Source organism: Drosophila sulfurigaster, chromosome 2R (genome assembly GCF_023558435.1).
Source record: "Drosophila sulfurigaster albostrigata strain 15112-1811.04 chromosome 2R, ASM2355843v2, whole genome shotgun sequence".
NCBI lineage: Eukaryota > Metazoa > Arthropoda > Insecta > Diptera > Drosophilidae > Drosophila > Drosophila sulfurigaster.
Genome location: NC_084882.1, coordinates 33635534 through 33658929, shown reverse-complemented (window position 1 = coordinate 33658929; position 23396 = coordinate 33635534). Strand labels below are relative to the sequence as shown.

The 23396-nt window shown below is 41.4% G+C and overlaps 8 protein-coding genes and 1 pseudogene across 13 annotated transcripts; 4 read left to right on the top strand and 5 right to left on the bottom strand.

Annotated features, from left to right (window-relative positions):
* The first annotated feature begins 148 nt into the window (after positions 1–148).
* LOC133838353 (dual specificity protein kinase TTK) lies at positions 149–3967 on the top strand. Its single transcript, XM_062269429.1, has 5 exons — positions 149–413; positions 467–544; positions 604–1587; positions 1645–2200; positions 2262–3967. Exons 1-5 carry the CDS (start codon positions 283–285, stop codon positions 2379–2381), a joined length of 1869 nt encoding a protein of 622 aa, XP_062125413.1. The 5' UTR covers positions 149–282; the 3' UTR covers positions 2382–3967.
* On the bottom strand, positions 3823–12355 carry LOC133838352 (putative uncharacterized protein DDB_G0271606). Of its 4 annotated transcripts, XM_062269428.1 has the most exons (6): positions 12200–12355; positions 5356–7429; positions 4915–5037; positions 4239–4739; positions 4043–4162; positions 3823–3982 (listed from the first exon to the last, which is right to left on the bottom strand). In XM_062269428.1, the coding sequence occupies exons 2-6, from the start codon at positions 7378–7380 to the stop codon at positions 3974–3976; spliced, it is 2778 nt and encodes a 925-aa protein (XP_062125412.1). In that variant the 5' UTR covers positions 7381–7429; positions 12200–12355; the 3' UTR covers positions 3823–3973. The 4 variants fall into 4 exon arrangements, with proteins under 4 accessions (XP_062125412.1, XP_062125409.1, XP_062125410.1 ...); XM_062269425.1 differs by lacking the exon at positions 4915–5037 and having other exon boundaries at positions 12200–12354; XM_062269426.1 differs by lacking the exons at positions 4915–5037; positions 12200–12355 and adding an exon at positions 8951–9101.
* A 484-nt stretch (positions 12356–12839) lies between these two features.
* LOC133838358 (uncharacterized) lies at positions 12840–13483 on the top strand. Its single transcript, XM_062269433.1, has 2 exons — positions 12840–13266; positions 13321–13483. Exons 1-2 carry the CDS (start codon positions 13092–13094, stop codon positions 13443–13445), a joined length of 300 nt encoding a protein of 99 aa, XP_062125417.1. The 5' UTR covers positions 12840–13091; the 3' UTR covers positions 13446–13483.
* Positions 13086–14483, bottom strand: LOC133838357 (RNA transcription, translation and transport factor protein). The gene is made up of 3 exons (XM_062269432.1): positions 14312–14483; positions 13925–14257; positions 13086–13873 (listed from the first exon to the last, which is right to left on the bottom strand). The coding sequence occupies exons 1-3, from the start codon at positions 14370–14372 to the stop codon at positions 13518–13520; spliced, it is 750 nt and encodes a 249-aa protein (XP_062125416.1). The 5' UTR covers positions 14373–14483; the 3' UTR covers positions 13086–13517.
* Positions 14484–14528: 45 nt separating this feature from the next.
* On the top strand, positions 14529–16298 carry LOC133838354 (uncharacterized). Its single transcript, XM_062269430.1, has 6 exons — positions 14529–14891; positions 14944–15180; positions 15233–15373; positions 15434–15589; positions 15642–16097; positions 16162–16298. Exons 1-6 carry the CDS (start codon positions 14676–14678, stop codon positions 16288–16290), a joined length of 1335 nt encoding a protein of 444 aa, XP_062125414.1. The 5' UTR covers positions 14529–14675; the 3' UTR covers positions 16291–16298.
* Positions 16299–16440: 142 nt separating this feature from the next.
* LOC133836289 (RRP15-like protein) lies at positions 16441–17427 on the top strand. Its single transcript, XM_062266685.1, has one exon. It carries the CDS (start codon positions 16519–16521, stop codon positions 17335–17337), a length of 819 nt encoding a protein of 272 aa, XP_062122669.1. The 5' UTR covers positions 16441–16518; the 3' UTR covers positions 17338–17427.
* On the bottom strand, positions 17362–18085 carry LOC133836293 (V-type proton ATPase 21 kDa proteolipid subunit c''-like; annotated as a pseudogene).
* A 249-nt stretch (positions 18086–18334) lies between these two features.
* LOC133836290 (small ribosomal subunit protein uS7) lies at positions 18335–19257 on the bottom strand. Of its 2 annotated transcripts, XM_062266687.1 has the most exons (3): positions 18656–19257; positions 18419–18598; positions 18335–18387 (listed from the first exon to the last, which is right to left on the bottom strand). In XM_062266687.1, the coding sequence occupies exons 1-2, from the start codon at positions 19208–19210 to the stop codon at positions 18431–18433; spliced, it is 723 nt and encodes a 240-aa protein (XP_062122671.1). In that variant the 5' UTR covers positions 19211–19257; the 3' UTR covers positions 18335–18387; positions 18419–18430. The 2 variants fall into 2 exon arrangements, with proteins under 2 accessions (XP_062122671.1, XP_062122670.1); XM_062266686.1 differs by having other exon boundaries at positions 18335–18598.
* Positions 19258–19734: 477 nt separating this feature from the next.
* LOC133836292 (V-type proton ATPase 21 kDa proteolipid subunit c''-like) lies at positions 19735–21182 on the bottom strand. 2 transcript variants are annotated; one of them, XM_062266689.1, is made up of 3 exons: positions 21039–21182; positions 20288–20976; positions 19735–20222 (listed from the first exon to the last, which is right to left on the bottom strand). In XM_062266689.1, exon 2 carries the CDS (start codon positions 20946–20948, stop codon positions 20310–20312), a length of 639 nt encoding a protein of 212 aa, XP_062122673.1. In that variant the 5' UTR covers positions 20949–20976; positions 21039–21182; the 3' UTR covers positions 19735–20222; positions 20288–20309. The 2 variants fall into 2 exon arrangements, with proteins under 2 accessions (XP_062122673.1, XP_062122672.1); XM_062266688.1 differs by having other exon boundaries at positions 19735–20231; positions 21039–21181.
* Between the last annotated feature and the right edge of the window lie 2214 nt (positions 21183–23396).

Here is a 23396-nt window from a genome sequence, read left to right as displayed (position 1 = left end):
CTCTTCATTTATTAATCAAATAACGTAAATTTCTTTTGAAAGTTTTAAAGAATGCCCATTTACAAGTAAATCAGGTAATAATTGAGGGTTATATTTTAAAAGTAGCAACCTCTAGTACAAATTTTCATTTTTTAAGCATACTTCTAGCATTAATGAGCTATCGATATATCGATAAATCTATTGCATCTCTTGGCTTGATAAACAATTCAAAGTTTTTGTTGTTGGGAAAATTCAAATTGCGGTAAAATTGTTTAACAATTGGCAGCAAAATACAAGTTATAAATGACTACACCTGCACCACGCCGCGTTAGAGATTTGTTGGCATTTTACTCGGATTCGGAAGATGAAGGCAGCACAGCGCCCTGCAAGCCAACGGACGCGCATCCAATTGGCGACAGGAAACCGCAAGCTATGTAAGATAATATTCTTTAAATTAGTAGTAAAGTTAAGCCCGAGTTTATTACAGTAACAATGCGGACAAGGAGAATGTGTTACAAGAGCCAAAGACAAATTTCAATGCGGCAACACCCAGCTTCAATATGCTGTAAGTGAGACAAGGTAGATCACCATGATCAGCAGCTTAAATAATTTTTTCAATTTTAGGCCTAGAAGACGTGCTGAGATGGTCATGATGGACTCAGATAGCGATGATGAAGATCACAATCTCAACTGCGCCATTCTCAACGACTCCTTTGTACTCAGTCCCGTGCAGGAGCTGACGGGCAACACATCTAGTGAACCTTTGATTGCTGCCGTTCCATTGAAGCCGAATGACTCCAATTTGTCGTTTCTGGGACGCTTTGGAAGCATGGGCATCGACTGTAGTGGCACTACCAACAAATCGCCAAAGCAGGCACACCATATCCCCAATAAGAAACCTCCGCCACGATCGATGCACATCATTTCCGAGCATCGCAAGGCGTTGGACAGCCAAACACCACTGAGAGCCGCTCCAGCAGCAGCTGCGGCCAAGTCGCAAGCGAAGCCCGAGGTGGAGTTTGTGACGCCACAGGTGGGCAGCATTAGCTCACGACGAACCACACAAAAGACGCGCAACGAGCAGCTGGACAATGAGTTTCGCTTCCAAAAAGTGCTCTTCCAGACGCCCATGACCGTCAGTCGCAATGCGCCATTTGCCAGCGATAGTCTGACCTTCTCGCTGTGTGACACCATCAGCGAGAGTCCTGACACACCGGCTGCTCCTCCAGTGCAGCTCAAAGAGATGCCGCCAAGCGGAAAATCAAAAAAGTCACTTGAAGGCGCCTTTGGTCAAGCGGAGCAACTTAAAGCCACAATTCCAGAACTGCCGCTGCCCATTGCCACAGCAACTGATAAGCCAGATAATGCTGCCAAAGCCAACTCGAATGTACTGAAAATCAAACAACACGCTTATCAGATGGTCAAGAAACTGGGCTGCGGAGGCTCCAGTTCCGTTTACTTGGCGCGTCGCCAGGATAATGGTCAGGAGTTTGCCTTGAAGGTGGTTGATCTTCAAGCCGATCCTCTCGTGGTGCAGGGGTATCTCAATGAAACCAAGCTGCTGGAGAAACTGCAGGGCAACATTTGCGTTGTCTCGCTCTACGATTAGTGAGTTGTTCCACAAAGCTAAGAGTCAATCAAAGTAATCCCACTTTTATTCCTTAGTGAACTGTTGCGTGCTGAGTCCAAGCTGTACATGGTGATGGAGAAGGGTGATTGCGATTTGAACAAGATACTCCAAGGATTCACCACCAATCTGCCACTGTACAATCTGATGAACATACTCTATCAAATGCTGCAGGCCGTCAACTATATACATCAGCATGGTGTTATCCATTCCGATCTGAAGCCAGCCAACTTTCTCATGGCCAATGGTCGACTCAAGCTGATTGACTTTGGTATTGCCAGCAACATTGCGGTAGACTCGACAAGCATCATCAAATTCTCGCAAGCTGGCACCTTCAACTACATCAGTCCCGAGGCCTTGACCGACATCTCTAGCGGCTCCAGTCCCATGCGTGGTGGCAATCAGCCGAAGATTAAGATCTCCACGAAGTCGGATGTGTGGTCGTTGGGCTGCATCTTGTATCTGCTGCTGTATCAGAAGACGCCCTTTGGCCACATACGCAACATCAACGCGAAGATGAACGCAATTGCGAATCCGAGCAGCAGCATCGAGTATCCTGCGCTGCCCATTTATTATCCTCTAATGCTAGTCCACGTAAATATTGAATTCTTTGTATATATATATAAAAATATAACAATCCAAAATTTACTTGCAGATGGTCAAGAACTGTTTGCAACTGAATCCCAAGAAGCGGCCTTCATGTGTGGAGCTGTTGCAGTATCCTTTCCACATGGTTATTCCCCTACAGAATCTTCAGCTGGCGGCCAAGCGTTAATGCCGCATCTACATTTAAGCTATGTCATATTCATACAAAATATTTATGCACAAAAGAAATGATTTAAATATAAGAAATGCACTGGAGTTTTGTCATATGTGTGTGTGTATTTAATTCTCGTTTTTAGCATAAATTATACATCATAAATTGTTATAATGCGTTAATGCTAGGGCGTGTAGTGTTTCATTTTGTTTATTATTATTTATTTATAACAACGCGCTGTCCCTTTGCGACTTTTGTTTCCATTTATCCCTCGTCTCTTTCTGTGTGTTCATCAATTTGTTTGTTTTCCTAATTTATCTCTTGCGCTTTAGTTGTTTAATTAACGCAACATTAATTACTAATTCGCTTTCCATCTCCTCATTACGTTATATGTTGTTGCTTTTACCCCATCTTCATCAACTGCGCTTGTTTTCATTTACTTATCAATTAGATTTAAGTTCTTTATTTACTTTTTGTTAATGGTTTTCATTTTATATGTATATAAAAATAGTTGGTTTTTTTGTTTGTTTTTGTTTTGTTTTATTTTATTTATCATACGCTTAATTAAATGTTGCTGTTGTCGGCTAACCATTTGCTCTACTAACATATTCTATTGCTGCGGCTACTTTCTCGAAATACTTTTTACTTTTTGCGCTCTCGCTCTCTCTCACTTTACACAGAACTGAACAATTGAACAAACAAAAACATAAAAAATAAACAAAAACCTCGATGCACAATTACAATTACTACTGGTTTCACTTTCACTTTCGCTCCTCTTCCATCTGACAATTGAATCTCTTTACAATTTGATTGGTTGTTGTTTGGCCTTTTGAAATTCGCCAAAGAATTTCAATTTCGGTTTGCTTAACTTAATAAAACATGTACAAACAATGGAAAACAAAATAGTAAAGAAACAGGAAAACAATTAATAGGTTAGCGCGCACTTTTGACGTGGTTTTTAAATGCAGGTTAAACACAAAGAATATAGCATAATATTGTATGTGTATATAAATTAAATTAAACTGTGTTTCTAAACTGTCTCTAGATGTGGCATGTGCAACAGCAGCAGCAATGTGTGGTTGTTGTTGGTTGTGGATTTAGAATAATTCATTTACTTTTCTCTCGCCTCACATTTAGATGTTCAACATTGCACAAGTTTTTTTTTTCTTTTTGTATTATTTTATGGTTTTTTTGTTTTTGTTTTGTTTTTCTTCTTACTTGCTTGTTTAGTTTATGTATATATAATTCATTAAAGCATTACTTAATTTCATCATATTTTCTTTTTTTGTTTTTCTTTTTTTTTTACTACTTTAAAATGTTAAATGTTGCTGTTGTTGGGCTCGTTATTATATTTTCTCTTTTTGTTCCATTTTCTTTCTTATGCTTCTTTTTATGTGTGTTTTAGTTTTGCTTCTTCAAGTATTTTGTAATTGTAATATTAAACTTTAAACTTAATAGATTGTTAGAATTGTTGTTGTTGAGTTGCTGCTTTCTTATTTTTTTTTTTGTGGAAGTTCGACAAACGCTCTGATTGTTGTCCATATAAATCGTTGTGGTTCTGCTGAATTTATTTATTTATGGGGGGCAACAAACTCCCAACTGCGGCGACATTAAATGTCCTAAAACAAAACGTAATTAGTTAAGATATTCTATTCTTGATTGTGAAGTGATAAACTCACTTGCTCGCCATTTGAGGCATGCTGCAGCTTCGAGATGAGCTGCTCCTTTTCGCTAACAATGCCACGCCAGTGATCGTCTTGCTCGCGTGCTCGCTGCTCCAAGTCAATCAGAGTGTTGCTCTGCAGATCAAAAAAAGAAGATGGTCAATTAATGAAATAACAAAAGGTGGACTTTGGGGGAACTTTCTCTTCTTACCGTCTTTGTGACCAGCTGCGTGAGTTCGTCGTTGCGCTTGCGCAGCTTTAGGTTCTGTGTTTGCAGCTCTTGCTGCTCGGCAGCACTAACGAAGAGGGATTTGCTATTCGAATTACTATTATTGCTACTAATATTGTTGTGGGTATTATTATTGTTGTTGTTGCTGTTGTGTTCGCTGCTGCTACTGTTGCTGCTGCCATTGTTTGTTGATTGTGTGGACTTATTACTACTGCTCTGGGCTGCGAGTAGCAGCTGCTTCTGTTGCTGCTGCTTCAGGTGTGTGGCCAGCACCTGCTCCAGCCACTCGTCAAAGGAGGCGCTGAGTGCGTTGCCCGCATGCGCCTTAACTGCATCCGGATACAAACGCTGGTACAGCTCGCGAATGCGTTGCTGTTCGCCCTTTGCCGAGTTGCCACCGCTCAAAGCGCCGTTGGCAGCAGCTGTCAACTTTTGTTGCTGCTGTTGCAATTGTTGTTGCTCCTGCAGCTGCTTGTGTTGTTGCTGCAATTTCAAACATATATACATACTCACATTACTATTGATCATTGAATTACACATTTGATTTATTTCGACTGTAGCATTAAAATTATAATACAAAAAACGTAAACGTAAATAAACAATAAGCGGAGCGGAGCGGGGCGGGGCGGGGAGCGTGTTAATCTTGTCGTGCACTTACGCCTACGCTTAGCGCTGTATTTGTTTTCGTCTTTGCTGTTGATGTTGTTATTATTGTTGCTCTAGCGTTTGCTTCGGCATTTTGCAACGCTTCAATCAACTTCCAATTTTTCAGACGAACGTCCTGACGAAACACAACAAACACAACGTGGCAAATTAGTCAAGCGAAAAGGAAGTTCGGATTAATTGGACAAGACATGGACAAACCAAAAATAAAGAACACAGAAGAAGAATGTTAGAAATTATCATTGTAAATTGAATGTAGTTTAAATTCGAATTCCAATTGGAAGCGTTTCGATAACATAAAGATCGATATTTTTCGATATTCCCGCAAAGTTGCCACATTGTTTGTATTTGATCCCTAAATGGTACTTTCGGGAAATTTCGCGACCGCGCAAATTTAAATTACTTTCTATATTTGTTAATTTTTAAATGTACTCACATTATTTTTCTCGCGCTGCTCTTGCAGCTCCTGCTGCAACTGCTTCTCCTTGCCCTGCAGCTGCTCGGCACGCTGTTGAGCCTCCACAAGCTGCGACTGCAGCGTGCTATTCTGCTGTTTCTGTGTGGCCTGGACATCGTTGAGGGCACGCAGCTCGGCTTGAAGTGCAATGAGAGCCTCGGACTGTGCTTGGGCCTGCTCCGATTGCTGGGCATTCGCCTGGACCGCATGACTGTTGGCCTGGCTCAACTGCTGGTTGAGTGTGACATTGCTGGCCTCCAGAGCGGCCGTCTGTTGACGCAACTCGGGCAATTCTGTGCTGCAGACGCGTTGCAGATCGGCCTGGGATTGCAACAGTTCGGCCTTAGCCGTCTCAAGAGCATTGTTCAGATTGCGCAGCTCCAGCTGGAGTTCAGTGTTCTGGGTCTCGAGCTGCTTGCGTTGCTCCAGCTCAAAGACACTGTTATTGAGGCGAGCCTCGAGCTCATCGCGCTGCTGCTCCAGTGAGAGCAGTTGCTTTGTCTGCTGTTGAATCAGCTCATTCTTTTGTTGTGACTCGGCGTTCAAAAAGCTCGTCATTTCCGCAATGACCTTCTCCTTGTGCACCAGATCCTGCTGCAGACGCTGCAGCTGTAGCAACAGATCTTGCGAGCTGGCCTGTTTCTCGTGCAATAACTTGGCCTGCAACTCATTACGCTCCTTATTGGCAGCAGCCAGATCCTGACCCAATGCGGTCAATTTGTCATTGGCATTGACCAGATCCTGATTCAATGAGGCCAATTTGTCGTTGTAGGCCTGGCTGCGTCCATGCATTTGAGCACGCTCGGTATTCACCTCTTGGCGCAGCTCACGCAATTTAGCCTGGATGCCAATGGAGGCCTCCTGTTCCTCAGCCAGTTGTTTCTCCTTCTCCTCCAGTTGACGCTTTAGTTTCTGGCAGATGTCATCGGACCAATCGCCATGATTAGCGGGCATATCTTGCTGTTTGTTCAACAGATAATCAATGAGTATTTGTATCTCGGAGCGATTGAGTTCGGCACGTGAGAAGACATTCATCAGAGCCGAGACGCCAATGGTCTGATGCTCGGCGAGCTTGTCGAGAGCCTGGACAAGATCCTTGGCTGCGAGAGTTGTTTCCTTCTGCTGTTTCTTGTTGACCTGTTGCTTGTTCTTGTTCACATTGTTCTGCAATTTGGGTGAACCGATTTGCTGCTGTTGCTTGAGCACCTGCTGCTGCTTGGGCACATGTGGCACCTCAACAGGCTGTTCAATGGCGGCATTGATGAGGGCCACGGCAGCAGCGGTTGGTTTCTCCTTCTTGGCAGCAGCGCCGCCATTCTTCTTTTGAGCCTGCTGCTTGGTGTTTTCCTCCTTGCGTTCCTTTTGCTCCTGCTTCTTCAGCTCGACGACATCCTTGGGCGGACGTGCCTCAAAGTTGTTCAACACGGGCGTTTCCTCAACTGGCGTCTGCTTAACGTTGATCGCTTCATTCTTGTTGACCAGAATGCCGACAGCAGCCGTAGCTGCAGCAGCCTTGGGTCCAGCTCCATTGCGTTTGTCCTTCTTGCCCTTCTTGGTGTTGTTGTTGATGTTATTATTGTTGGCTTGGTTCTCCTTCTCAGCATTGACGCTAGTGCGACGCTGCTCGTTCAACACTTCTGGATCCGGATCGAATTCGACATGCTGCTTGGACAAACCGGGTTCCTCTTCCAAATTCTGCTCCTCGGAATGACCATCAGAGAAGTCTTCCTGTTCGTCCTGCTCGTTGTTGCTGCTGGCATTATCCTTTTGCTGTTCACGCTGTCGCTGCTTCTTCTCCCGCTTCAGCTCCTTCTTCTTGGGCTTCCGCTGGGAGGCTGCATTGCCACCAGATTTATTCTGGGCATACAAATTGGCGCTGAGTGCGCGCTTCTCGGCTACAACCTCCTCGAAGGTCTTACGCCGAAAGATCTTGTTGATGAACAGAAAGGACAACAGAGATGCCGTGAACACACAACCAATGACAATCAGTATGTGGAAATCCATATTTGCATATGGTGATGATTCCTCTTAGTTTGCTGTGGGGTGCGGGTTACTGTAAGAAATCAAAAAGAATCAAAAATTAGCATTTATAATTAATAAACTTGTATGAATCTACAATTGGTATCTCAAGAATTTTGAAATGCTGCCAAAATATAAATAAGGGCTACCAATTAATTTGTGTCTTCAAAAAGCTTTGTGCAAAATACGTTCTATGTGTCTCAAGCAACTTAATGAAGCTAAATTTATAATTGTAAATAGAACTTTGAGATACTCCAAACAAATATATATATAGAATATAGATAAGAGTGCAGGCCTTGAACCATTTCTATTTAATCATATTTTTTAAATAATTGTTTATAAAGAAAGCATAATATAATATTCTGCCTAACTCTAAGCACTGGCTGGAGATCGTTGTAACTTTACACACTTCGATTATACGATAAGTGAATCAACAAACGTCGAGTGTCTTGATTGCATTCTCTGGCATGGAAAGTTTTTTAAACAAGCTTCCATCACGGCGAAATGTTTAGACAAAGTGTGCGCTACAAATTTCTACTTCTTTGTTCACATTATCAGCAAGCAGTTTTTTGTTTTCTATATTTTCGGTATTACCGATGACGTGTGTCTTTGCAATTAGTTAGAATCTGTTGACGTTGTTTCAGAACAAAAAAAAAAAAAAACAACAACCATAACGAATAACAGTTCACATTAGAGGCATAAAGCAAGATCAACGACATTAACAATCAAACGTAATTATAATTGTCATTCAATCCAAATATTTCATGAGCACAAACACACACAAATGCGAGCGTGCGTGAGTGTGTATGTGTTTGGTACGTGCTTATCAGTTTGCCGGCCGGTGAATGGCACTAAAATAATATATACAACATTTGTTATCGGCATTGTTGTTTGACGACGTGTTGTAAATATAAATGTACTTGTTGATATCGGTATTGTTTATGATACTCTCGTTTCGTAATTCCGATAGCAGTTGCACTTTAAACCACTTTGTAACAAACATGCACATACACACGCATTGCAGCAGAGATCAGTGTTGCAAGATTACAAACAAGGATCGATAAGTATGGTTGATAAGCTTAGTTATCGATTGATTTTGAAATACCTGTGAAGAGTACAAAATCAGCTGGCTTTTTTTTAACGTCTAGTCGTGACTATTTGTAACAAAATATAAATGTAATTAGGTAGATGCAAAAAGTCCGTTTAGGTGAAAAATGTTCGCGCAAGTTACGGCAAAAAACATTGTAAGCTAATATAGACACCATAAGAAATTCGCACAAAGAAAACGAACAAGTTGAAAAAAGGGAGAGCAAACAACTTGTTTGTCTCTGTCATTTGCAATTCGCAGCGAAGAAAGTTACATATGCATGAGAACTTGGTTAAACTTGAAGCGGATACCATAAAAAAGGCACAAACTGCCCACATAGAAAAAGAAACACCAAAAAATGAATTGCAAATATAACAGGAAATTCCCAAATAAGACAGCAAATAAATATCTCACTTTCTGACGCACACGTATGCAAATATTACAAAGCACTCACTCAACTCAACTCACTACTAAATTTTTTGGATCTTCGGCTGCTTCTGCTGTGTCTGCTTCTTCGTTGCCAAACAGCGCTTCACAACGTCTCCTTCACTTTGTGCGGAGCGCTAACTGGACAAAACACGAATGACACTAGGTGGCGACGGCCAAGCAACGATACAGCGACGACGTCAACGGCAACGAAACTGACGCTGCTCTGACGGCAAAGCTCAGCTCAATTCGGCGCTCGCTCACTCTCTCTCTTGCTCTCTTTGCGTTCATTTTTACTCTCTCCCGACGTGTGTGACGTCGCTCGGTTAGAACTTGAAATTTCAAGTAGGCTCCGTATAAGCTGTGCTTCTTCTTCGCTGCGTTGGCGCTCGTTGAAGAATTCACAAATTGCAAATTCAATTCAAGGTTGTTGCTCTCTCGCTCTTTTGCCGCTGAGCTCAGCTCAGCAACTGGCTTTTTTAACTGCTTAGCTGGGCTGACTCAGATATTCTAAGGAATTTGAGAGGCTGAACTTAATATCTTTATACAATAGTTATATACATTGGCATCTAATAAATTCCTGTCTATTTTTACTTTCTCTCTCTGCCTCGTTATCTTCTTGCTTGCGGTCGCTGTGTCAATATTATTATCACTTCAGCACTTCAAAAATTCTAGCTAATTTTGATGACTTCAACATTATGTCAAGAGTCGTTGATAACGATTTTTCATTGGAAACACATAATGCTTTTGAGCAGTAAGTGTGTGACGTCACAGCAGGCTGAAACATCTTCATGATGGTTTTTGGGCGTGTAAATATACATTTAACGGCTCTGTGCTAAATATATAAGACAGTCAATGGTGCCAAACAAAGCAAAGGCGGCGGCATCTCTGAGCGTCCAGCAAAGCCGTAGCCAACTACAAATAAAAGCCGGTAAAGGTCATCAACCGGAAGAGCGGCGCTGCGGAATGTGCGCGAGAGTGTGTGTGCTTGTGTATGTATCGTATGTATGTGAGAAAGTCGAAAAAAAAAAACTAGTTGCTAACACAATAATAAACATTATTATCATCAAATTCCAACTACACTAACCCAACACATGCATAAAAATAACTGTGTATGTGAGTGTGCCCAAATAATTATGTTTATGGCTGAGCCGTTTGCTAAATTTACTGCTGCCCTGGTTACATGCAGCGTCAACTGCAAATTTGCCCCAATTTTTGTTGTTGCTCTTGTTCAATTAGTTGGAAAAGCAGCCGCATTTTGCCCATATGGAATTTCTCACTCACACTCTTTTTTTTGCAAATGCTTCTCGCTCTCTCACTTACACACACACAAGCTCACTCAATGCTGCTGTATTTGTTGTTTTTGTATTTGCGGTTTGTCTTCGTTGCCATTTGTTGTCGTCGTCGTTCTTTTTGATGTTTTATTCATAAATGCAATTTTTTTGCTTCTGCTATTTTTATTGATAGTCAGGCCGCGGCAAGTGTTAATTTTAGAAAGTTCTCATTTTTTTTTTATTTATGTTTATGCAACATGCAATGTTTTTTTGTGTTTCAAGTGCGCTCCAAATAAAGAGAGCGTGTGATTTGAGAGAGGAGAGAGTGAGTGTGAGAAGCATCAAGTTTGTCTTTTTTTATTTACTTAGTTTATTTTTCTTTCTGCTTAGTTTGGCTGCGTTGAGTCGAGCTATTTGGCTTAAGGAATGTCGCTTTTTTCAATGACTCACTCAATATTTCCCACTAAAAATACACACACAAACACACACACAGATATATCAGCAATTGAAAACAATGTTTGATTTCTATTAATGATTATTGATTGCTGACGTGCACGAGCCGCCGTTTGGCATTATCATCAATAGAGTGAATATAGTGACTTTAGCACTTATCGCATGAATGAAAACTACATTCATTATTTATATGCTGCTTTTGTTTGCTGTCTGCCTATGCAAACAGAATGCACTCTCCCATCCACTTGTCTCGCTCGCACCTACGCTTTGCTCCATGTGATAAGCGCATAAACTGAGAGACTGTGTGAGTGGGGTGGAGCGAGCGAGCCGCAGGAGAGGGAAGGCGTATGTCTGCTCTGCTCTGCCAGCAATGTGTAAATGTCAAAAGAAATGCTCGACACAAAAGCAGAGCACACACACGCAGTCAGACAGACAAGTGTGTGCGAGGAGCGCAACAAATAGAGGCCAGCACATCAATTATGTTTATTTCTTGTTTGATAAAATCGCAACAAAGGCAGGCAGAGCAAACTAGGGAATAAGAGGGGGAGATGTAGAAAGAGCGAACGAGATGGGACAGCCGAGATAAATGACCGGGGGCAATCAGACACAAGTTCTTGGCAAATCAAATAAGTCGAGTGCAAAAAAATAAGAAAAGAAAATAATGACAAAAAATATACGATAATTTTGTTGTTTGCAGTTGAATGGCATTATAATCATTTGCAACTACTATATAGTGAAAGTGTGTGAGCCAGCAAAAATATTCAACGTGGCTTATTAAGCACCTAATTGGCGAGACTGGCAACAAGAAGAAGACGCATTTGAAAATACTGCGATGCAAAGCAAAGCATACATGCCTGCCAAGTGACCTAAACCCGATTTTCTCTCTATGCTGTGTGCGGCTGTTTGTCTTCGTCTTTCGTCTGTCTGATGGATGTGGAGCACAGCCAACCACCAACACATACACACTCACACGCACAGATATACATATAATGGGGGGCGGGGGCGAGGTCGGCGCAGAGATCCCATGCAAAAGGGCGACGTACGCAAAGCTCAAGACAAAAGGGCGTCGCTGCCGCTGTCACCGTCTTGTCGCGCAAAAACAACAAATGCACTGCACTGAACACATACATACACACACGCATACACATTTGCATTGAAAGGTTGAAGAAACAGACCTGATTTTACTTTATGCAATTACCGTTGCTTCTTTTTTTTTGATTTGCTCTTCCAACCAACTTCTTGCAACGTCAACAATTTTTACAACATTTTCACATTGAAATCACCGAACAGTATTTCTGCCTTAAACCACACACATACATACACACGTCATACATGTGTATGCAGTTTTTTGCTGTTGGAACCATCATCCGCCATTTGCAAGCTAGTGTTGTATACGTGTATGTGTGAGAGTCGAGTGTGTGCGCTATGCAAGTGTGTGTAGCGTTGTCGCGTCGGCAATTTTTCTTTCATTTTTTCGGCATAGATTTTCTCTTGTATTTCCCATTGCTTTTACATAATGCAAACGTTGAAAACTTAGCCTATTCCAATTGGCATTGTAACTTACACTTTTTTCAATTTGAGTTAGCGTTAATAAACCACTTGAAACATTTAAATTACAGATTTCTTTCCACTCGTGTTTGTATTTTGCTCTCCGTTTGTTTCATAGAGGTGGAGAATCATCGATGCCACTATCGATGAATCGATGTTATTGACATTTTTTAAGCATCGATTTTTTCATGGCCTAAATCGATGATTTATTCCAAGCAGAATTATATGAATTATTATTATTATTAAACAAATTAAATATTTATGAGTTTTAAAACTTTATATATTAGCTGTCATTCTGTAACACCTGCATTGAAGTGTGCCTGCAAGCTAAATTGTCAGAATGTACCTTTTCACTTTGCAAAATGTACCAATTAGTATGGCTATAGGTAATGTTTTTAATTCAAGTACACAGCTTTTTTTTATATTTTAATACTTTAAATATTAGCTATTATAAAATTACTGAAGCCAGCCAATAGAGCTATATTTGACTTCCCGGTATCATAATTGGTTTATTATAAGTGGCGGTCCGTCGACTACTCACTAGTCATAGCAATATGTTTACATTTGCTGCTAAGCTCACTGTAAACTTTATACAGTAGGGATGTTATTTTGAAACTATCGTTTCGGCTATTATCGATTTACATCAACACAGCTGAGCACCTCTCAATGAGCGGTTTGATCGACGTTAAATTAATATTTCGTTAAAATCTATCTAGGCACTTGTTGAGAATCGTAACATAAGCTGTTACCACATTTCATTGTAACGCGGCCATAAATTCAATGCGCCTCAGAGAGTTGGTGTAAACTTTGCTCCTTCAATCATTTCAGTTACTTTTGATCAAGTAGAAATTACACCATCAAAAAACCAAACAAAACAAAAACACAAAACTTTTCAACTAAGCTAAACAATGATTGGCAAATTATCTGCATGGTATCGTGACAATGTGTCAGAGGCTGCAGACTGTGTTGCCTGCCGCCTTATTAGTGGCTTCGGTATGATTGGCATTGGAGCTTTTGTCTTAGCCCAAGCAAAACGCCGCCAAGCGCCTTGGGAGAATTACACAATGAAGAGTTTGGCAGCAGGTAAAAATAAATAAACATTGAAAGAATCGTAAAATAAACATTTTTCTTCAACAGTTGCTGGCTTTTTGGGAGTAGCGCGTTTGGCAGATGCGAGTTTCCTGAAAGCAAAAGTTGCACCAATCGAGAAGCAACCAACGAAACCTGATGGAAATCATCCGTTTTTTAGACGCGGCAGTTAATTTATCGTTTTTAAGTAAATTTAGTTTGTTCATTACAATTGTGTTGCGATTTTTTCGTCTTGCTCGAGTTGTTTAGCGTCCCACCTTGCCCAGCTTGGTGTCAGTCTTGGGATTCGCCGTCAGACTCTGAACGGCAACAATGGTTTCGTTTATCTGTGTTTGCAGCTGTCGCAGGTTTTGGATTTGCAGCAGACGCAAAATACGCATCGGATAGTCCAGTTTTGGATCAGTGCCAGCCACAACATCGTTGCCCTTGTCAAAAGGAAATGGTGTGCCGGTTATTGGTTTTCGATCCTTGGCTGTTACACTAAGACGTTCGTGAACAATGCGAGAGATGGCCTCCAGTTGTAGCAAATGATTGGGGTGATGGGGCACCTGCAGCTTGGTGGCAAGCTGACGTACAGCCGCAATGAATTCCTTGTCGTCAACTAAGAACACAACATTTTATTTCAATTCATTTGCAACTTTTGATGGCTTACCATTTATCTTGCCATCGAATATGGTTTGCACTTTTTGTGGCACTGTTGCAGTGCCATTCCTTTTGGGCCCGCCAATGTCTTCAGCCTGTACTGACCCATATTGCTCTGGATCATCGAGATATTCTAGACGTATTGCATGTCCAATAATCCAAGTTAGCTGCTCCAATTGTGTATCCAATGCGGGCATACTTAAGTCACTGCAATATTTGAGGTAGGCTTCTTCCCACAACTTCATATCCTGTAGATTGCGCAATTTATCGCGGTCCTCAATTGTATAGAGGCGAATCTTTTGATCTTCCAGCCAGAGAATTGTGCTTGCGAATTCCTTGCGGTCTGTAGAAAGCCGGTTTAATTAATCTTGATATTGCGAAAATATTCATTGCTTACTACTCAAGGCCACATCGTTGGGCGATGGATGACCCAATGCCGCGAGTTTCTGCTTAAGCATTTTTTGTAACTGTGGCTTTTAATACACTATTTACAGAGATATACAAAACACAAATTGATTGATTCCACCAGCTGTCCACTGGGTGCGTAAATAAAAAACGAGTTTGACACAGTGTTGCCGTCTGTTTAAATTCAAAATGCACTATTTTACTTTCAAAAGCCGTTGCTTCTAGTATACAAGCTGGTCACACTTCCATTTTAATGGATAACCGCAACCATGAACGGTCATCCTAACAAACATCTGATTGTTGTTGATAGTAGCGGCAATTTGTTTTGAAATAGAAGTTTATTTTGATTAAACATAATGGAAACCGAGTTAAGTGAAGAACAATTGGCAATAATTGTTAACCAGGTGCAACTTTGTATGCTCCCAGCACTTAAGGAAAATCTAGATGAAGTGCAGCTGCTGCCCGAACACTTAAAAACATATCACTTACTGCTGCGACAGGAACTTCCGCGATTGTTTGATTTGATACACAAACACGAGGACATCTTTACGAATAAGGCATTTTACAAAGAGGTTTGTTGCTTTAGTTCTTGTTCAAATTAGAATATAACAAATTGCCTTTCAGTTGCGGCAGCTGCTTGTGTTGTTGTTGTGTGAGTTGAGCGCATCGTCAACGATTTATAAACTAGATGTTGACGCCACAAATTTGTTGCAAACTGTCGATCGGCTGCTAAAGAAGCTAGAAACTTGTTGTCAGCTTGGCGAGGCAGCTGCCATCTTCACGTACTATGAGCAAAAGTTGCACAAAGACTGCTGGAAGCGAGAACTGGGAGCTGTGCATGGCTATGAAAGATATCTGGAGGTAAGAAAGTTTCTCTTTGATATTGACTTCATTAAACGTTATTTTATTGTAGCACTGCTGCGCCAATGAAGTTAAAATGACCAAGAAGCTGCTAACATTCAGCTTGGCTGTTGGACTAAATGTACGTGAATGTCATCTGCCAGAGTACAAACACCTTGGCGTGCGAATCTTCGCTAGAATGCTGAACAGCGGTGTAAGATTGATTTTCGTTTACACTTTAAATGATGTGTTGATCCGAGCCTTGCCCTTCTAGGATGCTTCTGATATCCAAGAGCTGAACGTACAAGGTGTCATCTACGAGAATCTCTTTCGCGATGCTTATACTATGGATGCTGTGGACGTCACAACATCAGTTTGGAAGTGTCTTTGCCAGTGCTTGGATCACTTTACTATGCTCGATTCGTATACGGTGAATATGTGAATTTAACTTTATTATATTTCACTAAAACTTGTTTTTGTAGTGGAATCAATGTGATGACATGCTGGAGAGACTTATACACAATGTTACGATGGCATCAAGCCCCGAAATGTCCATTAGTCTATTGCAATTCATTACACAGCTTGGCTATTACTTCACCATCAATCGCGCAGAGGTCAAAGAAGTCTTGAATAGTGATTTTTCTCAACCGGAACAGTTGGCAGCGTGTCGCGAAGTTTGTGCCTCGATTAATGTGTGCACCAATTATCGTTGGGCCAAAGCCATACTGCAAATGCTTGTTCTGGAATCGGAGAAACTATTGCGGAGCGTTAGTGTCTGCACGAAGTTGCTGTTGGCCATGCAACGTTGTTATCTGGTGTGCATATTTCCCATTCCACTGCAGGCATTAAATGTTCATTTACGTGAATTTCTTACCAAGTTTGTGGCTGTGCTTTTAGAGTGCATTGTAGTGCACGAAAAGGCGAAACCCATTGTACAGGTGAGTTATAAGTTTGTTAATATATTAGTTAAATATGTTGGAAAATAATCTTTTTATTCAACAGTTAACTCAAGAATTTATTGAAATCTTTATTTGCCAACTGAATAGCTCGACGACTAGCCTTCAAACTCCCAGCAATTTAAAGGAATTTGCTACTGCTTTGGATAGCTTACAGCAGCTTATTGTTAAATAAATTTCGCTTTATATATATATATTAGTTTTATATTTAAACGTTTCTTATTTTGATTTCAACGATTTGCGCTAAAAAACAATAAAAAAATGCTGTTAATAGCAGCGCTGGTTTTTTGACGCTACCCAACACTGTTAAGCCGCTAACAGCTGACCGCTCGTCGTTGTTGTTTTCACGCACACGTGCTAAGCGTAAGTGCACTTGTTTATTTTGAATTTGCAATCAAATAAAATGGCACAACTGAAAGCTAAGCGTGCCAAAAAGGCGCTGCCAGCAGTCTCAGATAGCTCCGATGCGGAGGCAAGCGTGGCGAGTGGTGACGAAGGTAACACGGGTTGGGCAAACTCGATGCTCAAAGTGTTGGAGACAACTAAATCGGCAGCCCAGAAGCCCGTTTTGTCGCGCGCCAAGAAACTGAAACCCACCAATGCGCAAACCGAAAAGAAGGCCAAAAAGGACTATGACTTTGAGATTGATGGCGCTGAAGTGAAGGAGGAGGAGCAGGATAAGTCAAAGGATGTGAAGCCAAATGAATCTACGTTAAATGCCGAACTGACAAAACAACAACGCAAAAATGTGCCGCTGCAGTTGCGAGTGAAACCCAATTTTCGTGATCTGGAGCGAGAGCGTAATCTCCGCAAAGTTGCTACACGTGGCACGGTGCAGTTCTTCAATGCAGTACGCATTCAGCAGAAGGACATTAAGCAGCAGCTGGTGGAAGCGGGTCCTTTGGACAGTCGTCAGGATGCCGTGCTCAACAACATTGATAAACGCAAGTTTCTCGATGTGCTGATGAGTGGTAAACGTGCCAAGTCCGCTCTGATAGACAATCCCGTCAAGAAAGAGGAGCAGGAAACGGATTCCGATGATGAACAGGATGATGAAGAGCCATCCGATGATGAAAAGCCATCGACAAACAAGAAGAAAAAGGAATGGAATGTGCTGCGTGAGGACTTTATGACCAACAAGAAGATCAAGCACTGGGACGAGGAGGACGACGATGAGCCAGAGGAGGCGGACAACAACAGTGATGACAGCGACGATGAATAATACATTAAGATTAAATAAAGCTAGTTAGTTTTGTATCTTTTTTATTAATAAATAATAATTACTCCATTTCCGCATCGGCCATCATGTAAATACCCACAATCAATCCAAAGAGTCCAATGGCCGAGCCAAAGATCTCTACAATCAGTATCTTGACAAAGAGCGCCGCATTCGCTGCATCCGAGAGTGCTGCTCCCGATCCTACGATGCCCACACAAATGCCACAGCTAAGATTGACAAGCCCCACAGTTAGGCCGGCTCCAAATGTGGCAAAACCTGAGAACATGTTTTTGTTCATCTGCTCATGATTGTTGATAGCTTGATGCATCACAAACGTCTGCACTTTTCCCGAGAATACAATGGAGCTGATCAATCCGTAGATTGCGACTGCCTCACAGAAAATAATTGATATCAGATTCTTGGTTTTGATGCGTGGCGAGCGCACGCCACCACCCATAATGCTGGCGCCCGTGGTATAGATGCCCATGGCAGCGCCGACTACAGATAGCCGATACCGCTAATCCGACGCCAATTCCTGCCCAGAGTTGCGGACTTGTGGTGTAGAGAAACCACGCAAATCCGGTGCGTTCTCCCTGGCCCGTCATCACCTGGCTGAGCACGTAGACAGACCATGTGAGCGCAACTATTGCCACAAATATGAAAATTATTTTTGAATAACCCATTTTCGTTTTACGTTCATTCAGTCAATAAAATGAATAATGTAAACAAATGATTGCCTGCTCTGCGCATTTCAATTTGAATTCAAACATTTTTTGTGTGTGCCCATACTTAAACGATAAGTGTGTACATAATTAAGTTTCTTTTCCATTTTAAATATGCGTTAGGAGTGTACACACTTTTGCCGCCATCTTATATGGTGCGACTAACGCCAATTTGCCATAAATATGCGTAATTAAGGTTCATATTTCCCGTTTCATTACACATATGTACATATATCAAAAAGATATTTGTGTGCTAAATGTAAATTAAAACAAACGAATTTAGCTTTAGACCTGCCATTTTGTTTCATATTGAAAATATTTATTAGGCTCTGTTAAAGCATCGCGCAATTGCAATTTACAATTATGCGATCGTTTTAACGGTTTGATTTGGCCACGCGCTCCAGTTCATCCTTCTTCTTGATGGCGTACGAATTGGACGATCCCTTGGCTGCGTTGATAATCTCATCCGCCAGACACTCGGCAATTGTTTTAATATTGCGAAAAGCGGCCTCGCGAGTGCCCGAGCAAATCAGCCAAATAGCCTAAGTAATGAGAATGGGTAAATAAACGAGTTCAATAATAATAAACGAATGTGCTACCTGATTAACGCGACGCAAGGGCGACACATCGACAGCCTGGCGACGCACAGTTCCAGCGCGTCCAATGCGTGTGGAGTCCTCACGGGGTCCGGCATTCACAATCGCATTCACCGTCACCTGCAGCGGATTCTCCGAGGTAAGCAAATGAATAATTTCAAATGCATGCTTTACAATGCGACAGGCCAATAGTTTCTTGCCATTGCTGCGTCCCTTCATCATCAAGCCGCATGTCAAACGCTCTACAATCGGGCATTGGGCCTTGCGAAAACGCTTTGCGGCATAACGTCCAGCCGAATGCGGCAAATAACGTGCGAATTTCTCCTTGACAGCAATATAGTCTTGCAAAGAAATATCACTAATCGAAATGTCCTCGCAGCTCCAGCGACCAAATAGCTTAATTTCTGGCCACTCGTTGGCCACTATCATGGGACCATTTAAAGTGGTCGAATCCTCATCCTTAATCCACACATCCGCATCTTGAGCTGCTTGTTGCGGCTCTGCATCGAAATTGTTATTGTAACCAGAGTCAAGTGGCGATTCACCGAAGTCCGACATCTTGTTTTTTTTTCTATTTTACTTTGACAACCTGCAACTGTTCAGCTTGAAGGCAACAGACAAAATGGGATCCTAGTTTGGCTTTTTATGTGTAACGTCGCTTTTGAGTGACAGCAGTGTGGCAGCTCTGCCAGCTTGCTCCATTTGATCGATGCTGCCACCTGACTCACTTTTTTGTTGGCGTTACCACCTATTCTCCATTATATTCAAATTGGTTCAGACCAAGGGAAATTTTTATTAGATTCGAAATCATTTCTACCCAGCAGCTGTTTTCATATTTAACATTTATAAATTGAAGATGTTGCGCATGGTTTTGTTTTTATTAATTATATTTAACTAGTTCTTTGATTGTTACAAATGGAGTATAGTGCCTATGCATCATAATTCACATAGACGTTTAAGGATTTGTTAAACAAAACATATGTATTTATTATTGTTTAATATGGAATACTTGCTATTATATGTAGGTATGTAATAATAATAATAATGGTAGCTTTTATAATTTCAGCATTAAGTATACAATATTTTTCTTTGTTTTTAGATTTATTTGTAGTTTGTAGTTAATATAATACATTTTTTTGTTGTAGAAATACAAGTGCCAAAAATAAACAAATAATATTTAACAACTACAATAACTACAACATCGATAATTAACACACACACTTGTCTTTCACTTAAATTAAATATAAAAAGAAAACGAAAACAAATCGAAGCAATTTTTACACGACGCACATTAAGCGAACAATTTAAAATGATGCTGAATAATTAATTGACGAAATGCGCGAGGCGTAAAAATTATGTACTTTTTAACTTAATAAGTAACTAAAGTCCCATGTTAAATCCTGATCGTAGCGGGCGAGCGGAAGGAAAACTGTAACTGCATAAAACGAGTTCTAATTTCCAAAAGTGATAACACCGATCTTGTTGTGTTTATTTTTTTTGTCGGAATGGCTTGATGACTGATTATTGTTGTTGTTTTTGCTGTATTTGGATGAGGCGCGTGACACACATACTGCAAAGGCTAAATTAATTGTTGTTACGTATTGAATTGATTAAACAAACAGCGTCGTTACTCACATTGCGTTGCAAACTGCATTTCTTAATCCTTATCACCCATCTTTGCCTTCGACGTCATGTAGATGCCCACAATCAGACCAAAGAGACCAATAGCCGAACCAAAGATCTCCACAATCAGAATCTTGACGAAGAGCGCAGCGTTCGCGGCATCTGAGAGTGCGGCACCGGAGCCCACAATGCCGACGGCAATACCGCAGAACAAGTTAACCAGGCCAACGGCAAGGCCAGCTCCGAAAATCAAGTAGCCCGAGAACCAATTTTGATTCAGCACATTCACATTGGCGAGCGCTGACGCCATTTTGAATTGCTCCAACTGACCGGAGAGCACAATTGCAGTGATCAGGCCATAGATGGCGACAGCTTCGCAGAAAATGACCGAGATCAAATTCTTTGTCTTAATGCGTGGCGCCTTAACGCCACCGCCCACGATACTGGTGCCTGTAGTGTGAATGCCAAGGGCAGCGCCCACAACGGACAGCGAGACAGAGAGTCCGATGCCGAGGCAGGCCCACATGTAGGGGCTCGATGAAGAGAGGAACCAGCCGACACTTACGCGTTCGCCCTTGCCAGTCATAACAAAGTAAAGGATCAGTATGGTGGCTGCAGCGAGGAAGAGCCACAGAAATGTTTGTGTTACGACTGTGCGTATTTTAGGCGCCATCTTGCACTCGTTTCTTTTGTCTGGCTGACTATTGGATTAAAAACGTTTGTAAAAATTGTGAATTTTGTGAAAATTTCAAGTGCTATTTACCACAAATTGCAGGCGTAATTGTATTTTTCTCGGCCGACAGGTGACTGCTTCGTGCGAAAAAAAAGAATCCACAATCACATGACGTACATTTTCTCTATCATATGGTATCGAGTAAATCACGCTATTCGATTGCGCATTCGATATGTGAACAAATGTCAAAATTCGAATATGTTTAATCGTTAGTGCTATCAGCGGAAAGCTGCTTGCTACGTGGCTTGTCAGTTATTGGTGCTGCTTACAGATGGCGCCAGCGTGCAAGCGCGCGCATATTTTCGTATTTGAAATGCGACACATGCGACTAAGTTATGCACTGTTGTTTGCCAGTGCTTGCCACAGATGGTGCTAACGTGCAAATGGCGCGCCCACGTTCTTATTTGAAATGCAAAACTTTCGTCTAAATTATGCACTGCTTCCGGTTTTATGGGCACAGTAAAGTTACGGATATAAATTAGATTTCGTTTTTATTATCGCTGTCTGCAGCTCGAATGATTTACGCCCATACACAAAATAAGTTATTACGTCAATGCTTTCATTTTCGGTTGCATCGGACGACAGACACGTGAAAGAGCGAAATGCCACAGGCGACATTTACAGTTCATTGAATTGGCCGAGCTGGGAGGCGAGCACGTTTAACAGCGACCACGTGACGGCAACATAATCTAAAGTCACATCATCATTAAATATTTACACTACATTATAATTTTTGTTCTTCTTAGGCGCGTGCCCGGCAAACACAAAAGCACACGGCCCAAAGCCCTTAGCCTTGGCCAAGGTCTGTCTCCCTTCCTCTCTCTCACTCTCCCTTCCTCTCTCTGTCTTTCTCTGCAACTACAACTCCCTCGCTCTTTAGCATTGTGTGTTGTTGTCGTGTCGACGACAAGCGACAACCGCAACATTCAATTAAACGTAATGTGTTGTTTGTTGTCCCTCCAAACGAGTCGTCGCCCCCCTTTTTTTCATCACCCCCTCCTCTCTATATAGCCCATCGCATACATCTTGATAATAAATGTAAAGTTGTTTTCTTTTTGCAGTAGGTAGGCAAAGAGTGAAAATAAAATAAAGACTTCTCGCATAAAGGTTAAAAATACAGTGAGAATATATTTATATAGACCTGGTCCGAAAATTGGGTTGGGTCAGCTTTTCTCACTCAAGTCAAATATCACAAGAGAAATCCATTAACCTGCGTCTTTTCCCCCTTGACTTACTTACGGTTTTTTTTATTTTGTGCTTTATCTCCGCCGTGTTTAGTCCGTGTTACAGCTAAGCAAATGCCATTGGGTTGGGAGCTTGGTCCCTGCGTTATTTTGGCTTTCTCCTATTTAAAGTATAAATTTTCATTTGCTCAGTTACGTGTTGTTTTGTTTGTACTTTGTTCATTTCACTTGTTCTTTGTGGAGTCCTTTGTGACGTCGTCTTGTAGCTTTGAGATCTTGGTAACTTGCTCCAAAACTTTCTCGATTTGGGAAGCCTGAAAATAGATTACAGTTGTTCCAATTGCAATTCCTTATAAAGTATTTACACTTACTTAGCTAATTCCTCTCTGAGATCCCGTATTCCTTTTGGACTTTTCATCTTTCCTTATTAATTGATCAATGTAAGAACAAAAGTAGCTTTGGAATCCTCTTGAATACTGTCGCGTATTTTCTTCTTATCAAACTTATTTCACTTCTTGTGGCATCTTTAAATATTAGTTCAACTCAAAATAAATCAAACACTTCCTCAAGGCACTCTTCAACTAAGCAAAAAAGAGTTGCTAGATTTTCAAAGAGTTTTAAGATGATGATACACTCATTGCCGTGGGGGTTATTTATTAAAGTGAATATGCCAAGTTTAAGGGCGCTGCCTGGAAGTATGCAACACTTTGTTAGCGCTTGACTGCGCTTTGCAAAAAATATATAGCATATGCATAGGCGCAGCCATTGTTAACTGCTTGGCAGTCAGTCAACCAGCCCTTGAGTCAAGCAACCAACCAACCAACCAACCAGCCACTTGAGGCAAGTTCAACAACAACAAGAGCAACAAGAAGAAGAACTCTAGTAAATGCTTTAGATTTCTATAGACCGGAAGTAGCCTGGCATATAAAAGCCCTTCCGCTGCTTTCCGGTGAAATGTTGCATTTGAAGCAGAGTTGCCTCAGACATGAACACTACAATGCACAACAACAAAGCAACGGCAACAGCAACAGCAGCAACAGCAGGAGCAGCAGGAGCAGCAGAGCAACAACTCTTGCTCCCAACTTGAAGTATATGAAAATAAACTACGCAAAAAGAATAAGTCTATCAATTGCAGCATATGCGAAGAGGAAATGCGCTTACTTTAAAGTACAAACTATGCTATTTATTATGTTTGTGAGGTGTT